The sequence below is a fragment of the Corvus moneduloides genome, chromosome Z, assembly GCF_009650955.1.
Source record: "Corvus moneduloides isolate bCorMon1 chromosome Z, bCorMon1.pri, whole genome shotgun sequence".
In the NCBI taxonomy this organism is placed as follows: domain Eukaryota; kingdom Metazoa; phylum Chordata; class Aves; order Passeriformes; family Corvidae; genus Corvus; species Corvus moneduloides.
Genome location: NC_045511.1, coordinates 70,754,944 through 70,774,427, shown reverse-complemented (window position 1 = coordinate 70,774,427; position 19,484 = coordinate 70,754,944). Strand labels below are relative to the sequence as shown.

The following is a 19,484-nucleotide window of genomic DNA, read 5'->3' as shown; positions in this document are numbered from 1 at the left end:
AGAGCAAAGGATGAAGGAAAAAAATATTTAAACTACAGAAAAGAAAGAAAAATGCTTTTATGTCACTAAAACACAAATTTAATTTCAGCTAAGCTTAGCTTAAACTAATACTTTACATGTCTTTGCTATTTTTTTTTATATTTTACCTTTCATTTAAAAAAAAATTCCATATGAATGCAGTTTGATACCATAAAGCTCTTTGAATTTTAAAGTTCTACAGAACAATTGTTTTGAAGGGAGCCCTTGACAATTAAATGAGTATTATAGATGTTTAAATGCAAGTTATATGATTTTTAGTGACTTATTGAATTTGAGTATAAATGACGAAAACTAGGCATAAGCAACCTGGGTGCACTTAAATAACAATGTCTTGCTTGAGAGTTTAATGGATTCTGTATGTTCTAGCAATGAAACAATTAGACAGCCCAAGCTGAGGTTTCTCATATTTTTTTCCTTCACTTTCATGTTTGGATTTCACCTTTATTAAACATTTATCTTTGTTTCTTTGTTAAAACTTTAGAAAACAAATTATTTTTTTCAGGCTTGCAGCTGCTTATGCCATTCCACTGCTACATTTTATTGCAACCTTGTTATGATAGACTGCATTCCTTAGCTTAACTATTCCTGCTTTTTTGACTGATGATGCTCTGGAACTGAATTTAAAAAACTAACAAAACAAAACAAATATCCACAAAAAAATTGCACTGTTCCAAGGGAGCCTGATATCAGAATTTTGAATTACACAGAAGTGACGCAAGTAGAACTGGGCCTACACAATACAGATTTGTTTATCCTTGAACATTACCTACTTAACTCTGATATGGTTATACTATTTCTCATATCAAACCCCAGTTTTAAAAACATTATGTAAAATATTGTTGTTAGTATTAGTCTCATTATTGTGCTTCAGAAAAAGAACAAGACACAGTTTTTCTGATGAAAAAGCACCACTCATTACAGGTTTTTACTTGATGGAAGAAAGTAATTAATGGGAAACTACTCACCAGGATTGTTATTTCCCTGTAGATTATGGAAGGGAAAACAAAAATCTCAATGTTGAAGAAACAAGGCTGAAAACAGGGATCATACATACTCAGTTTCTCTGGTGAAATGAGGTGGAATGACTGTTTCACAGTAGAAACACCAGCTACACATATGAAAGCTATATTTATTGGGATCTGCAGTCTATCTAAAGCTTTCAACCTGTAGTCTAAAACTAAAAACAGGAAAAAAGTAAAGCTGGAGCAGTCAAAACTTGTTAGGAGTGAAAGCTACAGGTGCAAAATTAATTGATGAAGTAAGATCTGTGTTGGAAGTGTTAAACACATGAGATAGTTGAAACTATATGACCTGCACAGTGGAGTCAGGGAATCCATTTGCTTAACCCACTGTGTTTTAACCTCCTGGTGTTTTCACTTCCTTAGACCCACATGACGTGTGTCTCTGGGTGCCTGGAGCAATCCTGATGCAGGTCTCCTCACCTGCTTGAGTCCTGCTCCCAGAGCACTCCTATTGCCATGCTGACGGAAAGAGCTCACCATGAAAAAGTTGTAGGGGGAAGGAAGGTAGAAGAACAGAGCCACTTGGGTAGATACTAGGATTGTTTAGCCTGAGAAATCATGGCTTTAAATACCACTGGACTACTGACATCAGCAGCATAGTATCACTTAAGAACTACACAGACCTCACTTTCCTTGGGTGATAAATACTACAGAGACAAGAATATTTCATCTAAGCAAGTAAGAAAATTGAGATATTCCACATGCAAAGGATTAATTCTTTTTCCTCATATTTGGGGACAATTTTTATTCTCTCCTTCTTTCCCCAGTTCTCCACCTCAGAGTGCTGAAATAAATGAAATGGTGCATTTTGCTTTAAAAGTCAGCTGTGGTTCAGTGAACAGGCTGGCATGCTATTTCATGTGAGAAAAGAAGCTATGACTTAGTGTCATTTTCACGAGCTAGTTTCCTAGCTAATGTATCTGGGGATAGTTTAAGCCTGCATTCACTGTAAGACATCTGCATTATATACCATTTGCCCCTCTGTATTTTCACAGAGTTTAGGTGAAAAATCAGTTGGGTTTCTTATACCTGCTGTGCAACAATAGTAAATCTCTCTATACTCACAGATGTAGAAATACTCTCGGCCTGGCCTGAACTCAAATCCCAGCGAGAAGGGTGTGAAGAGCTGAAACTTTTCTGAGAACTTCAATGGTCCATTTGGGGAATGCGGCCGATTACACTCCCACCTCTTGAACCCTTTGGAAGTGTGATCACAGGAGCTGTAGCCATCAAAGTTCACCATGTACAGAACATAGCGTTCGGTCTTATCTTCTGGCACTGAGTCTTCATAGTGAGGGCAGAACACATCCAGGTAGTCATTGATGCAGACATCAATGTGGTAGTCACCTCGCTGGAATCTGAAATCACAGGAAGAGTTCAAAAGTAAGCACGGTTATCTCAGGATGACCTTGTTGCAGGGTCACATTCTCATAAAAAGGGCATCACTAATGGCACTTCATTTCACTCCAGTCATGCAGATTCACTCTCAAAAATTACCCTTACAATTCACAAGAGCTATCAGAGTCTTATTACGCAGGAATATGATAATACAACCTTTTCGAAAAAGGTTTTGCTCTATTCTTTCACAACATAAGTCTGTTGTTATGACCCACCAAGTTATAGACTATCTTTCCCTATGGTTTAGTGAACAATAAACAAAGAAAGTGTCTGTCTTACTTGGTTATTTTTTAAACTGAAGAAACAAGAAGCAGCAAAGATGCCAAAACTGTGTCAGCCTTCCTAAATCGGTGTCTGTATAAACATCTGCATATGCATGAAAATAAATAACCCAAACGTATTCTTTTCTCTGAAACAGGCAGTAACCACCCCTGTGCTGAAAGCTGATTTAACTGCACGTACTTATAGTTACTACAAGAATACAAACAGGTTACTCCTTCATCATAATAAGCAACAGTTTGCCAAGATGCAAAGAAAAGTCTGTATTGCTTTTTAAAGAGATTTAAAAATCAGAGCTTCTCCTTTGCCAAAAGTACACGTTGGAAATGTTGCTGTGTTCGAATAAAAGGATTCTGGGATACAAATTATCAGCACTCAGCCTAATGTGACAGATCTGAATGAGTGCCAGCTGAGAAATGCAGTGCAAGGCACCAGCCCAGATGCATTTTATTATTGCTGTTATTATTACTGATGACTCCTTAGAGATGTGGGATTCTTGTTTGTTGGGGGTGGGGAGGATTTCCTTGTTTCTCCCCTGCATGTTTCACTTACATTACTTTTCTAATGCCTGCCATAGTGTCTGGAAGAAACAATGGGGACAAATTCACTGCCTTCATGGGAGCTTATACCATGATGGATTTAACGACTCCATAAACCAGGTCTGTGCATTCATTAAACTCCCTGGGGCAGCTAAAGAAACCAACCACTGACCTATTCCACTTCAGGCTGACTGGACTACTTGTAGCTTCTCTCTTTCACAGCTGAAGTTGTCAAGTGTACCACAGAGCAATAAAAAGGCCATGACAAATTTAACAATAATACTTCTTTTTAGCTGAGGGGCATATTTTAAACACCTGATGGGCTTGAAATCTGCCATCTGGATCCTTCTATCTAATTTCAGAGAAAAAGCAATGATTTGCTGGCCCTCCAAGGATAAATTCAGAGCAAACTACACGGTTTCATATCCCTACAATAATTTAACTTCAATAAAATAGCTTTTTAAGGTGGAGAAACTGAATACGCATCAAAGCATGATGTATCTGTATAATTTCAGCCAGTGCACAGCCTCACAGTTCCACTCTGTAACATGTAAAAGCCTTTTTAAACCATAGGTCTTCCAGGAGAATTTACATTTATCAAAATTGTTGGTCAAGATTTATATTTTTGTACTCCAGTGCTTCCAAAATCTGTCACCTGAACAGGTACTGTCTTAACACATTTGCAAAAATGTGTTGTTTTCAAATTGGCATCTGTTCTCTGAATCAGTTAGCAATATGCCATTTCTTACAGGTAATGAAAAAAGAGTGCAAGGTACAAATAGAAAAGCTGCATTCAGGCAAAGATATCTCTATTTTTTTAAATTACAATTTTAGTAAGTAAAAATTGATACATACTTATATATAAGTCTGTTTGTGTGTGGACAGTTGGTTTGTTTTAACCATGTAGGTGACAAGTAATTCAGGTTTCTCAAGAGGCTCTCAAGGTTACTTCTTTCATCAGCCTGTGCCTTCACCATAATGCCCAATTATGCTTCTGTGAGACAAACTATATGCTTCCAGAATAATATTTATGTAATACATTCAAGACCAGACTGACCCTCTCTACTATTAGACTTTTACAACACAAATAACCCTATGTGAACTGCTTTTCCACACTATTTTAAAAGTCAATAGAGAGCAATAAGAACTTCTGAAATCCAACTCATCCAGGCTCTTTAGTACACTGTAATGAGATGAATCACACTTCCAGAAGCAGCTAATTCTCTCCTTTAACCAAAAGGAGAGTCTACAGAGACACTTCCCAGACAGTGTCTGTACTGTAAATAGCTGAATTTGAGGGGAAGAATGCAACTGCACAGCCCATGATAATGGAGATGATAAGTACAAGAAGACAAACAACTATATGTGTGATCACACCTTAATTCCAAGTTAGCAATGAAATCAGACTTGTAATCTGCACCAGTGAAATGGTGCAAAAAAAGAAAAATCAAACCTCATCTGACTCCATTTTGGCAAAGTTTCCTTCTGTATTCTTGTTAAATAAACAAAACCACAATGTAACTATCCTCTTTGATCACTGGTATTTTAGTAGATTCCTTCTTATTTCTTTTTTCCTAAGTGTTGAAACAGTTGTGTCTTCATTCATTCTAGTACACCCCAGACTCTTAAGTACTGCCTGCAAAGCAGGTCTGAGATGAAGTGCATAACCAAGTCCTTTTTATCCCTGCGTCTTGTCCTCCCCGTTCCCCTGTTCTCTCAACAGTTTCATTCCTCAGTCATCTGCCATAGCTGGAAGTGTTTACATTTATGTATCTACAAAGGGAAGGAGATTGTGCATATTTTAAGTGATCTAAACTGGCCTTTAGCCAATATTGTTGGCACAGGAGTGAACCTCCTCCAGGGAAAATACGTACTAAGGTATTTTATCAAGCAGCTCTGGGTGAAGTCTCTTTACTCCAGGTTATTAACCAACTAAGAATCAGACAGCAGGTATTTATTTCCTGTCTTGCAATATCCTAAAGAAGTCAGTAATCAAAAACTCAGCAGGTATGTTAAAGAGATGTAGAACTAATTTAATGTTTCCAAAAGAGGCTACATCATCTCCAACTTTTCTGTTAGAGTGAACTGAGACCATTCCTGTTTCTCCAGCTACAAGCAGCATGTTGTATTTACCTCCTCAAAGAGGAAAGGTAAAGTCTCCTAATCTGAACAGAAAAGGAAGGGATGGCCATGAGTAACTCACAAAAAAATTCATCAGCTCAGCCCTCAAAACTGTTAAAGGAAATACTACATAAGCATTTCCAAGAATTTAAAACCACATTTGAGTGGAAAACACTTAACATTTCCAGGCTGAAAACCTCTTACTTAGTAGTGTAATGCCAGGTTTTAGAGTGAAATAAAAGTTCCATTTCAAATTAAAGCACTGATCAACATTAAGCCATCTACATACATTGAGAAGCAAAACATTTAAAGGGAAGATGGAGTCCATTAACAGACATATTTGCAGATAGGACAGCAATAGCAGATGTCCTGTCCCCTTTTCCAGTTCCATTCCAAACAGAAACCTTGCTAGCAATGTTACTGCTGTACTTTCCCAGTTAGGTCTTCATCCTGTTCTGGCAGGTCCTCACCCAGACTCCCATGCCTTCTGGAACCATGTGGTTAACAGGGTCTTTATGCAAAGAAGAAACTATCTCTTTCTAGATTTTACATAACAGAACATTGTGTTGTGGTAGAAACCAACAAAAAGGCTTCTCCAATAATCACACAGAATCTACACACCCTCTTGCAAATAATGTCATTTGTCTCCATGCACACAGCTATTCTTCAAACATAATTAACCTTTGGTTTTTGTCAGGTGGCAGTCAAAGAGTGTCTTGGGAAGTTGCAGATTACAAAGCCAATTATTAGGCAGTAGCATTATAAAAGCAATTTTGAAGACAGAGACAGAGAGTTAAGTAGCTTCTACACCTAAATATTTCCGTAACCAACAAAGATCAGCTTGCTACACAAAACTTGAACACTGCTTCCAGTAAAGACTGTCCAAACAAAATTTCTGTGCTAAAGTGCCACTGGTGAAATATCCAGGTATTCAGGGTGCAGAGAGAGAAATTCATGGTTATTTTAACCATAGAAAAACAAGACTAACAAAACATTTTTTAAATAATTAGTGCCTTCTGTATTCTATTTATCCATTAAGAAAGGGATAGTACATGCCCTGTGTGCATGCTTCTCTTCATAACTTTAAGTTCTGAAGCCTAAGTGACTGATCTTGAACTTAATAACTTTGCTGGTCACTGAAACAAGAGACAATTTATTTTAACAGATATTTAAAATGCAATAACAATTTTGTTAGGTTTCTCTCTTTCTTCCTTTCTTTGTTGGAATAAACAGTACAAAAATCCAGTTTAAGAATGGCACAAATAACATTAATTGCTCATTTAGATAGATAAAAAATTTCAATAGCTTCTGCTTGTTGCTTCCCCTACAAATCCTATTAGTTATATTCTATTGCCCTTCCTGTAGAATTGACATACCAGATGCTCTACTTCAAGATAAGTGTACTGGAAAATTTGCCTTTTACTATGTCAACCTTTCTTTATTTGGAATCTGTTCTGTCATATGCATGAAGCAAGGCTTCACTGTGAACCGAAAAGACTCCAAATAACTGCTCTGACAACAAATGATGAAATTCTGGTTTTCAGTCAGGTATTGGAAGCGATCAGATGCAAATAGCATTTTGATGCCATATTCTGATGCCTGGAGTCTGCACAGCCTGTTAGCACCAATGTGCAGAGGACACTGCCACTGCTGAATGCCTTGCCCCTGTTGCCCTTTTCTAAAATGATAATCTGAAATGTAAAACAACGTCAACAAAATTCACTGAACTGATTTATTCTTTGGGTAAATAGAAACTACAGTTACCCACAATTCTTCAGAACAGCACAGCAAAACATTACTTGTCCTGTTTCCCAAGGAAAAAGGCTTCTGTGAGTAGCACATGCATACCCCTATGAATGCTGGTCACTCAACTCCTCTTTTTTTACCTTTATGGAGACTAAGCCACTTTTTAATCGAATTTAATGGAAAGAGTGGGGTTTCAGGGGGAAGTCCATTCCTACAAATACCATGAAAAAAGCAGGCCAGGTGAGAAGATCCCGTAAGTATCCGATCAAAGGCTGAATCTCCAGTAGGTTAAATGTTATTAGACAACATAAACACCTCTTGCAAATGCTCTAGGCACAAGAAAAGCTTGAACTGGAAAAATACAGAAATAGATAGAAAGTTTTTTGTCAACTAGTTATGAAACTATTTGCTTAAATTATTATTAATAGAGAGATGAGTATAGGTAGTTATTTGCACACACAACAATACATAAACCCCAAACATTTTCTGGAAACTGTTATCATCATTTAAAAGGACAACATTTTAGCTGCTCTTAAGATGTGATCACGTAGTTATTTAGCATTCCACGGCACTGAGCTTGCCCATAGATTTTGTCTGTGTTTAGATGGCAATTATAGTGCACTAGGACCGTTCCAAGCTCTACTCACATGCTGTGACTGGAACACAGCAGCATAAATTGTGCCTTGTTATTCTTTTACACACTTCAAGCCCCCTTATTTCAACCAACTTAAAGCTGTTAAATGTGATGGGGGAAATCTTGTGGTTGTTAATTATCTGAGGGGTTGTGGGATTACGTGTACCATTTTACTGCAGATAATTTTAAAGATGCTATTTCTGTGCTATGGAAAAATAACCTCTTTAATGCTTTTCTGCTCTTTTTACTGGCTTTTGTCATAACATTTCATAAACTCTGTTCCCATAGCTCTGCTGACATCAACAATGATTCTGATGCACAAACAATGAAGCAATCAAAGAGCTATTTTAATTTTAGCTCTATTCAAACCAAAAGAAAATTCAACATTTTCCAGATGCTAAGAGAAGTGTGTTTGCTAACAGTAGCAAGCCAGTGACATTTTAGATCTCTAGCAGGATATTGCTACCCTGAGCAAGCAAACAAAAAAACCGTCTAATATAAAGAAGCAGTCCATGACCTTTCAGTGCTCAGGTTACAGTTTCACAAGTTAAAACAAGTTCAAGACACCATGAAAAAACACTATGTAGGACACAAAATCAAGGCTGTTGTTCAATAAAACAGTATTCAAAATTGTGCCTAGAAAAGACTGCAAGCTAAATACACAATGCAGAAAGAAACGTATTCTCTTGTCATTAAGTCCTCTATTCAATTAGCATTTATTGGAGTAATTAAATACTGGGAAAGGATGCCAGGCTAATTGTTAGATTATGATAATTACACAGCTTTGCTGTGCTACAGCTGATCAAAATAAGATGTGGTCACACGCACTCAGCTAAAGCTTCTCTGCAATCATCAGGCTTCCATGGGAAACTTATTACTATAATAAGGCCACTTATTACTAGTTCATTATCAATCAGGCAGAGAAACTTATTATTTATACCCTTCCTTCTACTCTCCCACCCACTCTGCCGGAACAAGCCTCCCAAAAGGTTGCGCCCAGATCTCTGCCTTCATCTGGCTCCCTTCCATCATAATTACACAGCTGAGCAGAATCAGGCTCCTGCACTTGAAAGAGTTCATCAGACTTCAAATTACTGTTTCACAACCGGCTGCAAGCGCCTATCACATTTCCTGAAAGAGCCGAGTGATCTCCCTGCATTTCACTTCACAGGCATATGTGGGAGATCCACCTTCCCCTTTTAATCTTGCTATGTCTGTCTCATCTGGGAGATTTTTCACATTACTTGGGTGGGTCTAAAAGCAAAAATCAGAAAGAAGGGAGTTGTACTAAGATGGACTTAATGGAGAAAAAGCATCAGGTTTATGTGGCTTGTATCCCTACAGAATCTCCTGCTTTTCCCCTTCTTACCAGCCAGCAGTACAAGAGAGGCATTGTGCCTTCCTGTTTGTAAGGCTGGGTTTTTTTCTTTTTAAAGAACAGGGTTCTCATCAGCTACCATTTTACCTGGTACTTCATCCTGCCTATTTAATGGAGAAAAACAAGTGATTTACTATGGGGACATGAACATGGGAAAAAACATGAAACAAATCAGTTTGACCTAGCATTCAGGTTTTTACAGAAAAGAACTCATTAAGCGCTGAGTAACTCAGAAGAGTCATAGAATGTTTGGCCAGAACTAAAGAAATACAAAAAAAAAAAAAATACTAAATTCATGAAAATTATTTTTACTCTGTGCTGATTAAAAAAATAAACCTTTTGAAATGTCAGAAGCACCTACTTCTACATCAGCAATTGATCTGGAAACTTCTTAGATATGCCAGGCCAAAGTTTACAACACTGATAAAATAACTAATCAAGCTTCACTTTCTGAAGCTTCTTTTTTCACATACTTTTGAAGTTTACAGATATGCTGCAAGTGACCACTTACAAACTTTTAATTATCTTAATTTCCAGAACTAAGAAACCTCCTCAAAACAAGTCTGATAAAAGTCTTTAGGATTCTGGAGAAAAAAAAAAATTCTTTTCTTTTTTTGTGTTTAATAAAGCCTGATTGTCAAAAACTTCCTGAAGTGCCTTGGCTGAAACACATCATTTGCAAAACAAAGAAAGCCTACATCCAGAAGGAGTCTTCTATTAGAATCATGGCAAAAAGACTGCAAAACACAGGAAGAAAGGAATAGGTTTTAATGAGAAAGGGAAATGTCCTATTTAAAATGTACAAGTTCTTTGAATGACATATCCCGTGTTAATTCCATTCACCTGAGAGACCTGAACTACCTTTTTTTCTGGTTCTATTGGTTAACAAAAATTTCGGTTGCATCATAACGGTTAACAGTGACAATTAATTTAAAATATAGTCACATATTTTATGTATTTTCATGAGTTAAAGGCTCTTTAAGAAAAAAAATCTATAGAAATATGTTTACTCCACTTATGGTTAACAATTTCCCCTTACACTCATTACTATGTTTGTTTGTAGAGTTGGGTCCTTTACTGACGTTTTATAGCTAGCACAGCAGAAAGCTTTATTTTCAATGATAACTCAAACATTAAAAATAGAAACTAAATGCTCTTCCATGGGTAGGTATGAGGAAGGGAATTGTCAAATCAACATTTATTTCACACCTATAAATCTGAGTACTCCAGAGATTCTCAAGTACTGCAGCACCCTCCCTCACCCACTTCATATCATTCTGGACCTCCTAATCAAAGAGCTGGACAGTCTTCATGCTGTTTATTAAAACTGTTTCCTCAGACTCTGCTTTTGTAAAATTCCTTCAAAGCTGGCACACATGACTTTCACCTGATCTACAAGAACTTCTCTTCTGCTGCAACTTGTGAAGAACTTGTCGCATCTGGGGGGCAACAACAGTCATGCTGTTGATGATAAGGGTTATAAAGGGGTGCAACATGTCACAGCACTGTTCCCAATGAGGTCAAGCTTTCATCTCCCAGCTGTCCCAACTCTGATAGCTTTAAACCCCCTGGCTACAGTTTCTACCTGACTATTTATTTTCCATTGCTGTGGGCGTTTAACATGCAGAGATGGATGAAGAGAGAAGGGAAGCAAAGGTAAAGGAAAAGCTACTGTTCTGTCAAAGGCATCACTCAGATTTACAGGACAAACTTCGGTGTTGAAGCCTGGTAACATTAGCTGAAAGGTACCACACCCAACAAGGTACTACAGGCAGCCTGAGATTTGTGTTTGGAGCCGCTAACCACATTTTGAATCCAAAATATCTGGCTTGAAGCCAATCTTTGTTAAACTGATTTATGGACACAAGCTCATTACTTTCGTTCACATTAGTACTACTCTGGAGTTCACCAGCAACATTTATCCCACTTCATCTGAGGTAAAATAAGGAGATCTGGAAATTACTGCTCACATATTTTTAAATGCGCTCATCAATATCCTGCACACATGACTCTACATTTGTCTGCTTTAGGCACTAACAACATAGAAGATGTCAGCTTCATCTTTTATTCCATGATTTTGCTTGAAAACACAAAACCTACCTCAGCCACCTCTTGCCTATACCAGAAAAATCGCAGTTTGCTGATTCATTTGCTTACATACCTTTCTTAAAAAAGCAGCCAAGTTTTATCTGAGCTCTGTTGTACTGACACATACTTTACTATCAGTCACATTTGGGAGAAAATAATATTTAAGAGTTTAAATTCTTAAAAACCAAAATAAAATTAACCACAGAAACCCCCCACAGGTAGGAATACTACTGAAGTGTCTGAACTGGACTCTAGCAACATGTGTTGACCATGTGTTGACCATGTGTCTAACCCAGAAGACAGAATCTATCAGCCTTGATGGAATGTGATTCTATGAGTGGTATTTGCTAACCCTGCCTGAGGCATGTGCTGACATCTGTTAATGGATATGGAGAGCAATGCCCTATCTGCAGAAAGGTCTTGCTTCTCACACTCACAAAATGAAAGGAAAGAACATTTGCCCAACAAGCATGTTGACCTGCACACTGAATAATTGAGATAAACGGCAGTCAGTTTCCACAAGGAAGTATATGTAGCGCAAGTCAGCTTCACAAATTTTCTTTCTCACTAATACATAAAAAGCAGAGTGATGGCTAACTTGTATAAACTTAAATCTCCATCTCTTCCATACCCCCAGGGAAAAAAAAAAAAAACTGCATCAATTTGAGCCAGTCAATATATATGGGCAGCATTTGAGAAGAAACATACATTTTGATAAAATTGCTTGTCTGTTGCATATACCTACACTTGCTGTAGTATAGAAATGCTTTTCTCTGACATTAAGTTAAAACTGTTTATTATTAATCTCGCAATGTGTAAACAAAATAAATTTTAAAATATTTTGCGATCAAATTAGAATTTGGAGACTCAGACACCCTAATAACTTGTAACTGGTAAAATCTGCAACTTAATTTCCCAACATGCAAGAGTATAAAATGAAACTAACCCTTGAGATGTTTCACAGTATTTTTATGTTTAATAAACTGTGTATATTTTAACAAGCTCTGGTCATAATCCCCATCCTTCAGCTAAAGTGAATGAATCCAGACATAATATAAAATAGCATGAGAAAAATATAGAGGAGAAAAAAGCCCCCAGATCATAACAGACCCAGGAACATAGGAAATTTCAGTATGAAACCACAACTTGCTATTAAAATTAATAAACTATACATTCAAATACATTATCAAAAGTAATTTGAACTTATTAACATAAAACCCAAGTTAGAATAGCTAAAGAGTACATAAACTTGTTAGCAGAAAATTTGCTATCCAGAAAGTGGGCTCCAATCAATTAACTTATTTTTTGCTGTGTAATTGTCTTGTGTCTATTTAAGAGGCCCATAGAAAAAGTATACTTTTTCCTGACATGGAAACAGCATTTTAGAGGAAGTTCTATGGAGAAATACAGTAATTTAACCTTGTTCCTTTTACCCTTCCATATTAGTCTCTCTTTTATGCTGGGCAAACTAGCAAAGGAACAACTGGAGTTTCAAATTACAGATTGCAGGAGCACAAAGTAGCACCTTTATTAATAATGGTAGAAATTTTTTCTTTTCATTCTTGTAATTTCTTCTAAAGACAGCATATGGATATAGAATTTTCCATCATTACTCTTGATACATACTGCCTTTAAAAACACCCAAGAAATTACAAAGATTATGATCTGATGTGAACCATTTTTTTTTAACTGAACAAGACTGACAAACCATGGAATTCAATGCAAACTTTATATTATTCCTCCCATCCCTTTTCAAATTATGAAGCTCCCATAACATGATTCCTATTATGGAGTTTTGGAATTCTTATTCCTTCAAGAGTGACAGAAACAGTCTTTCAATATGTACTAGTAAAGATTGAATTGATAAAATGTGCAAAACCTGCTCATTTACTTATATATATGTGTGTAACTTACTGACATAGGAGAAAAAAGAAAGAAAAAAATGCACAACTCTCAGATCAATCAGACATTTCAGAGAAGTAAAACTGAAGCTATGTTCTTAATTTCCCTGTTGCATTTTTCTTAAAACTGTTTCCAAATTAATCTTAAATGAATTCTAATCTTCAACCTGTAGTGAAATCTCCTCATTCACACCTGAATTATGATCATGTCTGCCTGAAACATTGTAACTATTTTTCAAAGCACAGACACTAAGGTTTAGGATAAGAAGCAAAGAGTATCACAGAAAAATTAAAATAAAGATTTCTTTTCCTGCCCTCCCCCCTTCTTCACCCTATTTATTATAAAGGCACCAGAAGGCAGGTGTGAAGGAGGGAGTGCACAGGTATGGCAAAACCTTCCCATATTGGGAAACCTTTACATTCTTCCCTAGATGTTAAAAATTAATTACTGAGCATACAAACGATTTCTTCCTTTCGTTCTTACCCTAAAATACTAGTTCAGCATTAAAGAAACAAAACAAACCCCAAAACTCAAGAATTTAGTGTTCACAGTTCAATCGGATAGTTGGGGCATAAACACATAATCTGGTGCTAAGGTGTACCAGATAGACAGCTTGTGTGGGCAAAATCCCAGTCAGTGCACATCAACATGAAAAGCTAGAGAGCTTTCCCAGGCCAGAAAAACTCACATCTAGACCAACAAAATACTCCCAACACTGGCCAACAGAAGATATCAAGACTACATTAAATAAGTCTTACGTCCTCAGCATAGTCTCACAATAGCCATCTTTTGCATAGTCAGAGATTTGGGCTCTTCATGTTTAACAAGAGTGATGGATTTTTCTTCATCCATTGGTCTGATTATCTTGAACACCAGTAAACTGGTCTGTGAATCCTTGAGTGGTACAGGTTGATTGCCAAACAGAAAAGTATCTACTTCTGTGCATTTCTGGGCCAGAGCCCTGACAATTTCTACCAGACATTCAAATCGTGCCATAATTTTTGTGGTAAAGGAAGTAATCTATAATCTGTGATGGTGCACTGTTGAAGAACAATTGATAATCATTGTTCAAAGGATTAACATTTGAACACTTTCACCTTTGCTACCTGCAACAGTCAGAGGCAAGAGTTTTCCTCCTGAACCCCTCGGACATAAGATTCCTTTTTGAGGAGAAATTTACTTATTAAAGAAAATGTAAATCTTGTTTTCTGTTATTCCCAAATCATTGATCACAATTTAAACCAAAATAAACAGCTTATGTAAAAGAATATGTTAAAAATCTCTGTTCAAATGCATCTAACCAGGTCTCCAGGGGGTCTTCCACATAAAAAAAAATTCCTAACAAATGAAGGCTGTCTAGTTTTCTACTGTCTACTAATATAAGTAGCTAAGCTAATACAAGTAGCTAAGGATTGACTGAAACTGAATTCAGACCTCAAGATTTGTCCTTTCATCTTGTACATTCTGACTCACAACAAAAATAATGCAGCTGAAAAATCCTGTATCACATTTCAAAGACATCTTAGACTTTTATATTGTCTAACTTGTCCTATGCTTTTAGGGATGCACACTTCACAATCCACTTCTTTAGGAACACTCTTCTTTTGTTCAAGCTTTCTCTTTAAGGTTGCTGAGAGGTTATCTATGCCTAAAGATGTGTTGCAAGAAGGTTTACTCTGAAGCAAACTTGGTTTACACCTGCTTTTTCCACCACACAGCAAGAAACATCTGTAGAGAAACCAAATTCCTTTCTTCAAATAAAAAGTCTTCTAAATTATGCCTTCCAAGCTCCCAGGAGTCAAAGGTAACAGAAACCTTTAAAGTTCATCAAACTTGCAAACATCATGCTACAGATGGGGGTCATTTGCTTTTGTTTCCTAACTTTTCCCTTCATAGATTAAGCAGGGGGAAAAAAAATCTTAATTATTTTGTGCATTAAATGTGTCAAATTAAATACAAATCATGAGTTTAAACACATTATAAATAAGTTTTAATTTATTAAGACTCTAACTTAAGTATAATAATGCATCTATCTGCATTAGCTTTTACACCAAAGAAACAAAGCAGCCTGAATCTTCAAAATCCTTTAAAAAAAGCTTAATTGTTTCTTGAACTACAAAAATAAATAAGCCAACAAAAAAATTACTGCCTTTTGGTAAACTATTATACTGTTTTTGATGAGTTGTTAAAACAAGTTGTTTAACTGGTTTTTTTGCCATTTCATTTGAGTCATTTTGCCTTTGTTTATAAACTAGTTCTGTTAATGATCAAGCATTCTAAGCTTTTTACTGCATTTTCCCCCCTATTCACATCTTGGCATTTTTTTTAACTCTGGCATTTGAATGCCCTTAAATGTATGCTAAGAGATCTTTTGTTAGGTTACAGAATGGTCTGAGTAACAACGCATTAAAATTTATTCTTCATTTAAATCATGGCTATGACTGATGTAAAAAATACATCCTGACACAGTAGCCCCCAAGTTCCTAAAAGGTTACAGACGTGACTATTAAGGTCCTCTATTCTAATAAGCAGCTCTCTTCAAGACAGCAATTAAGCTGATGCTTTAGAATTAAGCACACACAAAGCTGAAGGATTTAGGTAAATGATTAAATACTTTCCTGAAATGAGGCCTAACTGTACAAAAGGCACTCAACTAAGTAGTGAATCTGCATGGACTAAATGTAAAATTATTCATTATTATGCTGATGTCAGAGGAAAACTACCCCAGCCAAAGAAGAATGTGTGAACACAGCATTTTATGATATGAAACATAATAACGAAGAGCTTCATACTGAGAATCATTTATTACCAATATTATTACAGTAATTCCTCTTATGCCTTTAATACTCCATCTCCGGGAAACTGAACTACAGATATCTTAGCGGTCAATACTTGACTCTTAATCCACTGAGGGAAAGGGTTAAAAAGCTTTTACTTTAATGAGTGGGCACCTTTTATAGCACAAAAAAAAAGTTCTTACTGGGATTAACATTTTAAATATGGTTCTTCAGTCCATTAGAAGGTCATGACACTACCACCACTATCTCCACACTAAGCAAGATAACAAATGACCTGAGACTTTATCAATACTCTATCATTGATCTTTACCAGTAATCTGAATGTAGGTGGCAGCACATAATTCCTATGTGTTCAAACATTAAAGCTTAATTCATTTCACCCATGTAATTTTCTCGCTTTTACCTGTTGAGACGATGCTCTTGATTAAATACTCAGGCAGCAAAGGACTAAAACACTACTGGGTCCATTAGTATCAGCTCTGTGTGTGTGTGCTGTGTAGAAACAGACTGTTCAAATGAGTGTGCTGGTAACACATGGGGTATGGGATATCTTCTCTCGTTAACGCACTACAAATGAGTAAATTTGCATAAAAGCTAACTGAAACCTGTTCTTCCTTTCAAAGTCAATTATTTTAAACTTCTCAACCTGAAACATAGAGATCATTTTCCAGTGCAGCAAAAAAGAGATGACTTCTTAATACGTTGGGGTTGATTGGGTAAACAGTTTTCTCATTTCTGCAGCCTTAAAATTAGATTTTTTTTTATCTGCTGAACATTGTTATTTAAATTCTTCAAAATACATAAAACTCAAGAATCTTCATTCTGCTGTCTAACGCTGAAAAAAACAGCCACTGTTTCCAAAATTTTATTAAATTGCAGTGGTAGCAAGTTCACATAGCTACGAAATAGCCACTTAGCAAGCTGAGTTCTTCCATCAACAAGTACAGAAAAAGAATCATCTTGACATGACTAATTACTTTAAAAAATAAATTACATTTGGTGTAAAACTCCCAGACTGTCTCAAGAATTAATTCTTATATTGATTAATAATGGAAAGAATCTGTATTCTGAAATAAAAAAGTAAATCTCAAACCCTTTTTGTTTTTTATACTACAGAAATATTCAGAAATTTACATTATTAGTAATAACTTAGATATCAAGTAGACCACTTGGGCAGATAAACTCGAGAAGAATAGTATCAGCTGTGTGCAAAAATAATACAGGAGAACCAGAATTAATGACTGAAGGAGGCTGCAGGTAGAAGGAGCACATTGCCATTTACAAACACAAAGGCTCACGCCATGACATCTTCAAGTTGTATATTTGATTACATAGCTGACTGTTTAAATATATGTGTTTATGTATGAAAATAAATGCTACTGATAGAAATACAGAATTAGGTACACATTCACAACACATGCATGGTATACCAAAATAATGTCTACAATTTCATGCTACACACGAGGAACTAAAACTCTATTGCCTAGGCTAGTAAGCTTTCTCTTTTGAACAACAGTTCATGCCTTCCGGAATCAGAGTAATATAAATAAGCATGAGTGCAACCTACCACTTCTGCAGAAGAAAAGAGGGTCTTAATGACAACAGTGGAGCAAAACAGGTATTACTCAAATACTTGTTGATAGGATTTAAGAATGCTCAAGGCCATCTTATGCTTAGGGCCACAGGAGAAATCAGCAGAGACCTAACCTAGCTAATTGTCTGCCTTGATTGTGATGATTCTGATTAGAAGAATAATCAGCTCTCAGCAGCCCTCAGGCAAAAATGCCAGCTGAGGGTTTGGTTTTTTTTTTCCTGTCTGATGATGGTGCACTGCAGAATAAATGCCAGATCACATCATTAAACCACTCTTCCAAATATTAAAGGCGTTCCTATATGAACAAAACCAATAATTCCTGTTGTAATTAGCTTGAACATTCTCCTTCTGTCATGTTGAGATTGCATTCATATACACCAAAAAAAAAAAAGGCTGGTCTCCAGTTTTTCTTGGATATGGAAACACAGTCACACTTTAGGACTGAAAAAGAAGAGCTGTATCATTCCAGAAGTCCTGGACCAGCAAAAGGTTATCGAAGGCTTAATTAAATTATTGAGAGTTGGCTGCATATGACACAGAAAATAATTTTAGTTCTTTTGTATTGTTGCTTTGAGTGATTTTTTCTAAATATGTCCAACCATAATAAAACATCCACTTTCTTTTCTCTCATTGACTACCATTTTTTTCAGTACATCAGGAAAACCTAAAGCCAGTCATATTCAAAACAGATTTTATACTGTGTTTTCTCAATACTGCTCTCTTCTGTATCATGGGACTTTTAGTTTCTGACTACAATAATTTTACCCTTCTATTAGTTGCTGCAAAAAAAAATTGTGAGTATTCATTTGAATGCAAAGTAATAGGTATTGACAATTACATTCCCAGGCTAGTAATTTTAAGATGCACATTTTGTCACTATTTTTGTACCCTGGTAGATTAGCTGATTTAATAACTTCTAAAACAGTTAAGCATATCACACAAAGAGCTTAAAAGCAAAGGAACAAAGGAGCTCAAAACAGCTTTTCATAATGATCTAGCTGTAACACACACAAAAGGAAAGCCTTAAGAGCAGCTTTCAGTGCTTCAGTTATGCAATAAGACCTAGGCATCCCTTCACAGAGCTGACTCAAAATGTGAACCTAAAGCATGTCTTCAAAACAATTATCTACAATGTGATACCGGCCATTTCATAAGGGAAAGCAAAGTCTGAAACAACTGATCTTTCATGTCCTCCCTTTAAGAATGTCCACATTAATAAAATTAAATATCTCATTGACAACAAGTCATAAATGTCTGAACAGCAAAAAAAATTAAAAGCAACAGTCACTAACTACATTTGACACCTGAAGGTAATTACATGTATGGGAATCCTGACAGGAGCGATTTCTCCTGTGCCCATTTTGAGCTATCTGTCTTCTAGAAAGTTCACCGAAAGAATGTGTCAAACTGTCTATTAAAAGGACAACCAAAATATGCAATAAACACATCCATATTTTAGCCTCTGACCCTTGAAAGCCAGCACATTTTTTACATTCTTCTAGTCAGGATAAACAAGAATCAGCTAGCTGTGTGTATCTGTGCCCAGACCCGCTTGCACGGCTCACAGGTCTGGTCCAGGGGGAGATGTGCAGAACCCTTACATTTACAGCTGTCAAGTGTACTGCCAGAAATAATTTAACCAAAGAAGGAATGGGTAAATGTGTGAAAGAGCTTACTGCAGGCCTAGTTTATAGATCCTCGATGTGTCAGGAGACCATATGTCTTTGCCAAATAGAAATTTTCTTGAAATGGCAACTGTCCCCAGCACTCAGAATTCTGCACAAGTACCAAAAGACAGGCTTTTTCCCAATCCAACTTCCTCCAGCTGTCTCTCCTCAACATTGTAGTTGGGGCTCAAAGTATTCTAGAAACAGAAACTTTTTCAGATGGCTCAGTGTGAGCTGCTCATTTCACCAAGACTGCTAATGAACTGTAAACCCAACATT

The 19,484-nt window shown here is 36.4% G+C and overlaps 1 protein-coding gene across 4 annotated transcripts in view; it reads right to left on the bottom strand.

The window, feature by feature from the left end:
* EFNA5 (ephrin A5) overlaps window positions 1–19,484 on the bottom strand; it is a 206,558-nt gene that overhangs the window by 37,378 nt on the left and 149,696 nt on the right. For all 4 annotated transcript variants that reach the window (XR_004237405.1, XM_032095624.1, XM_032095626.1 and 1 more), the window contains exon 2: window positions 2,127–2,419. Coding sequence is in view for 3 of the 4 variants with exons in the window: in XM_032095624.1 (XP_031951515.1) it covers window positions 2,127–2,419 (293 nt within the window). In the remaining variant the exon portion in view is untranslated. The remainder of the gene's footprint in view (window positions 1–2,126; window positions 2,420–19,484) is intronic.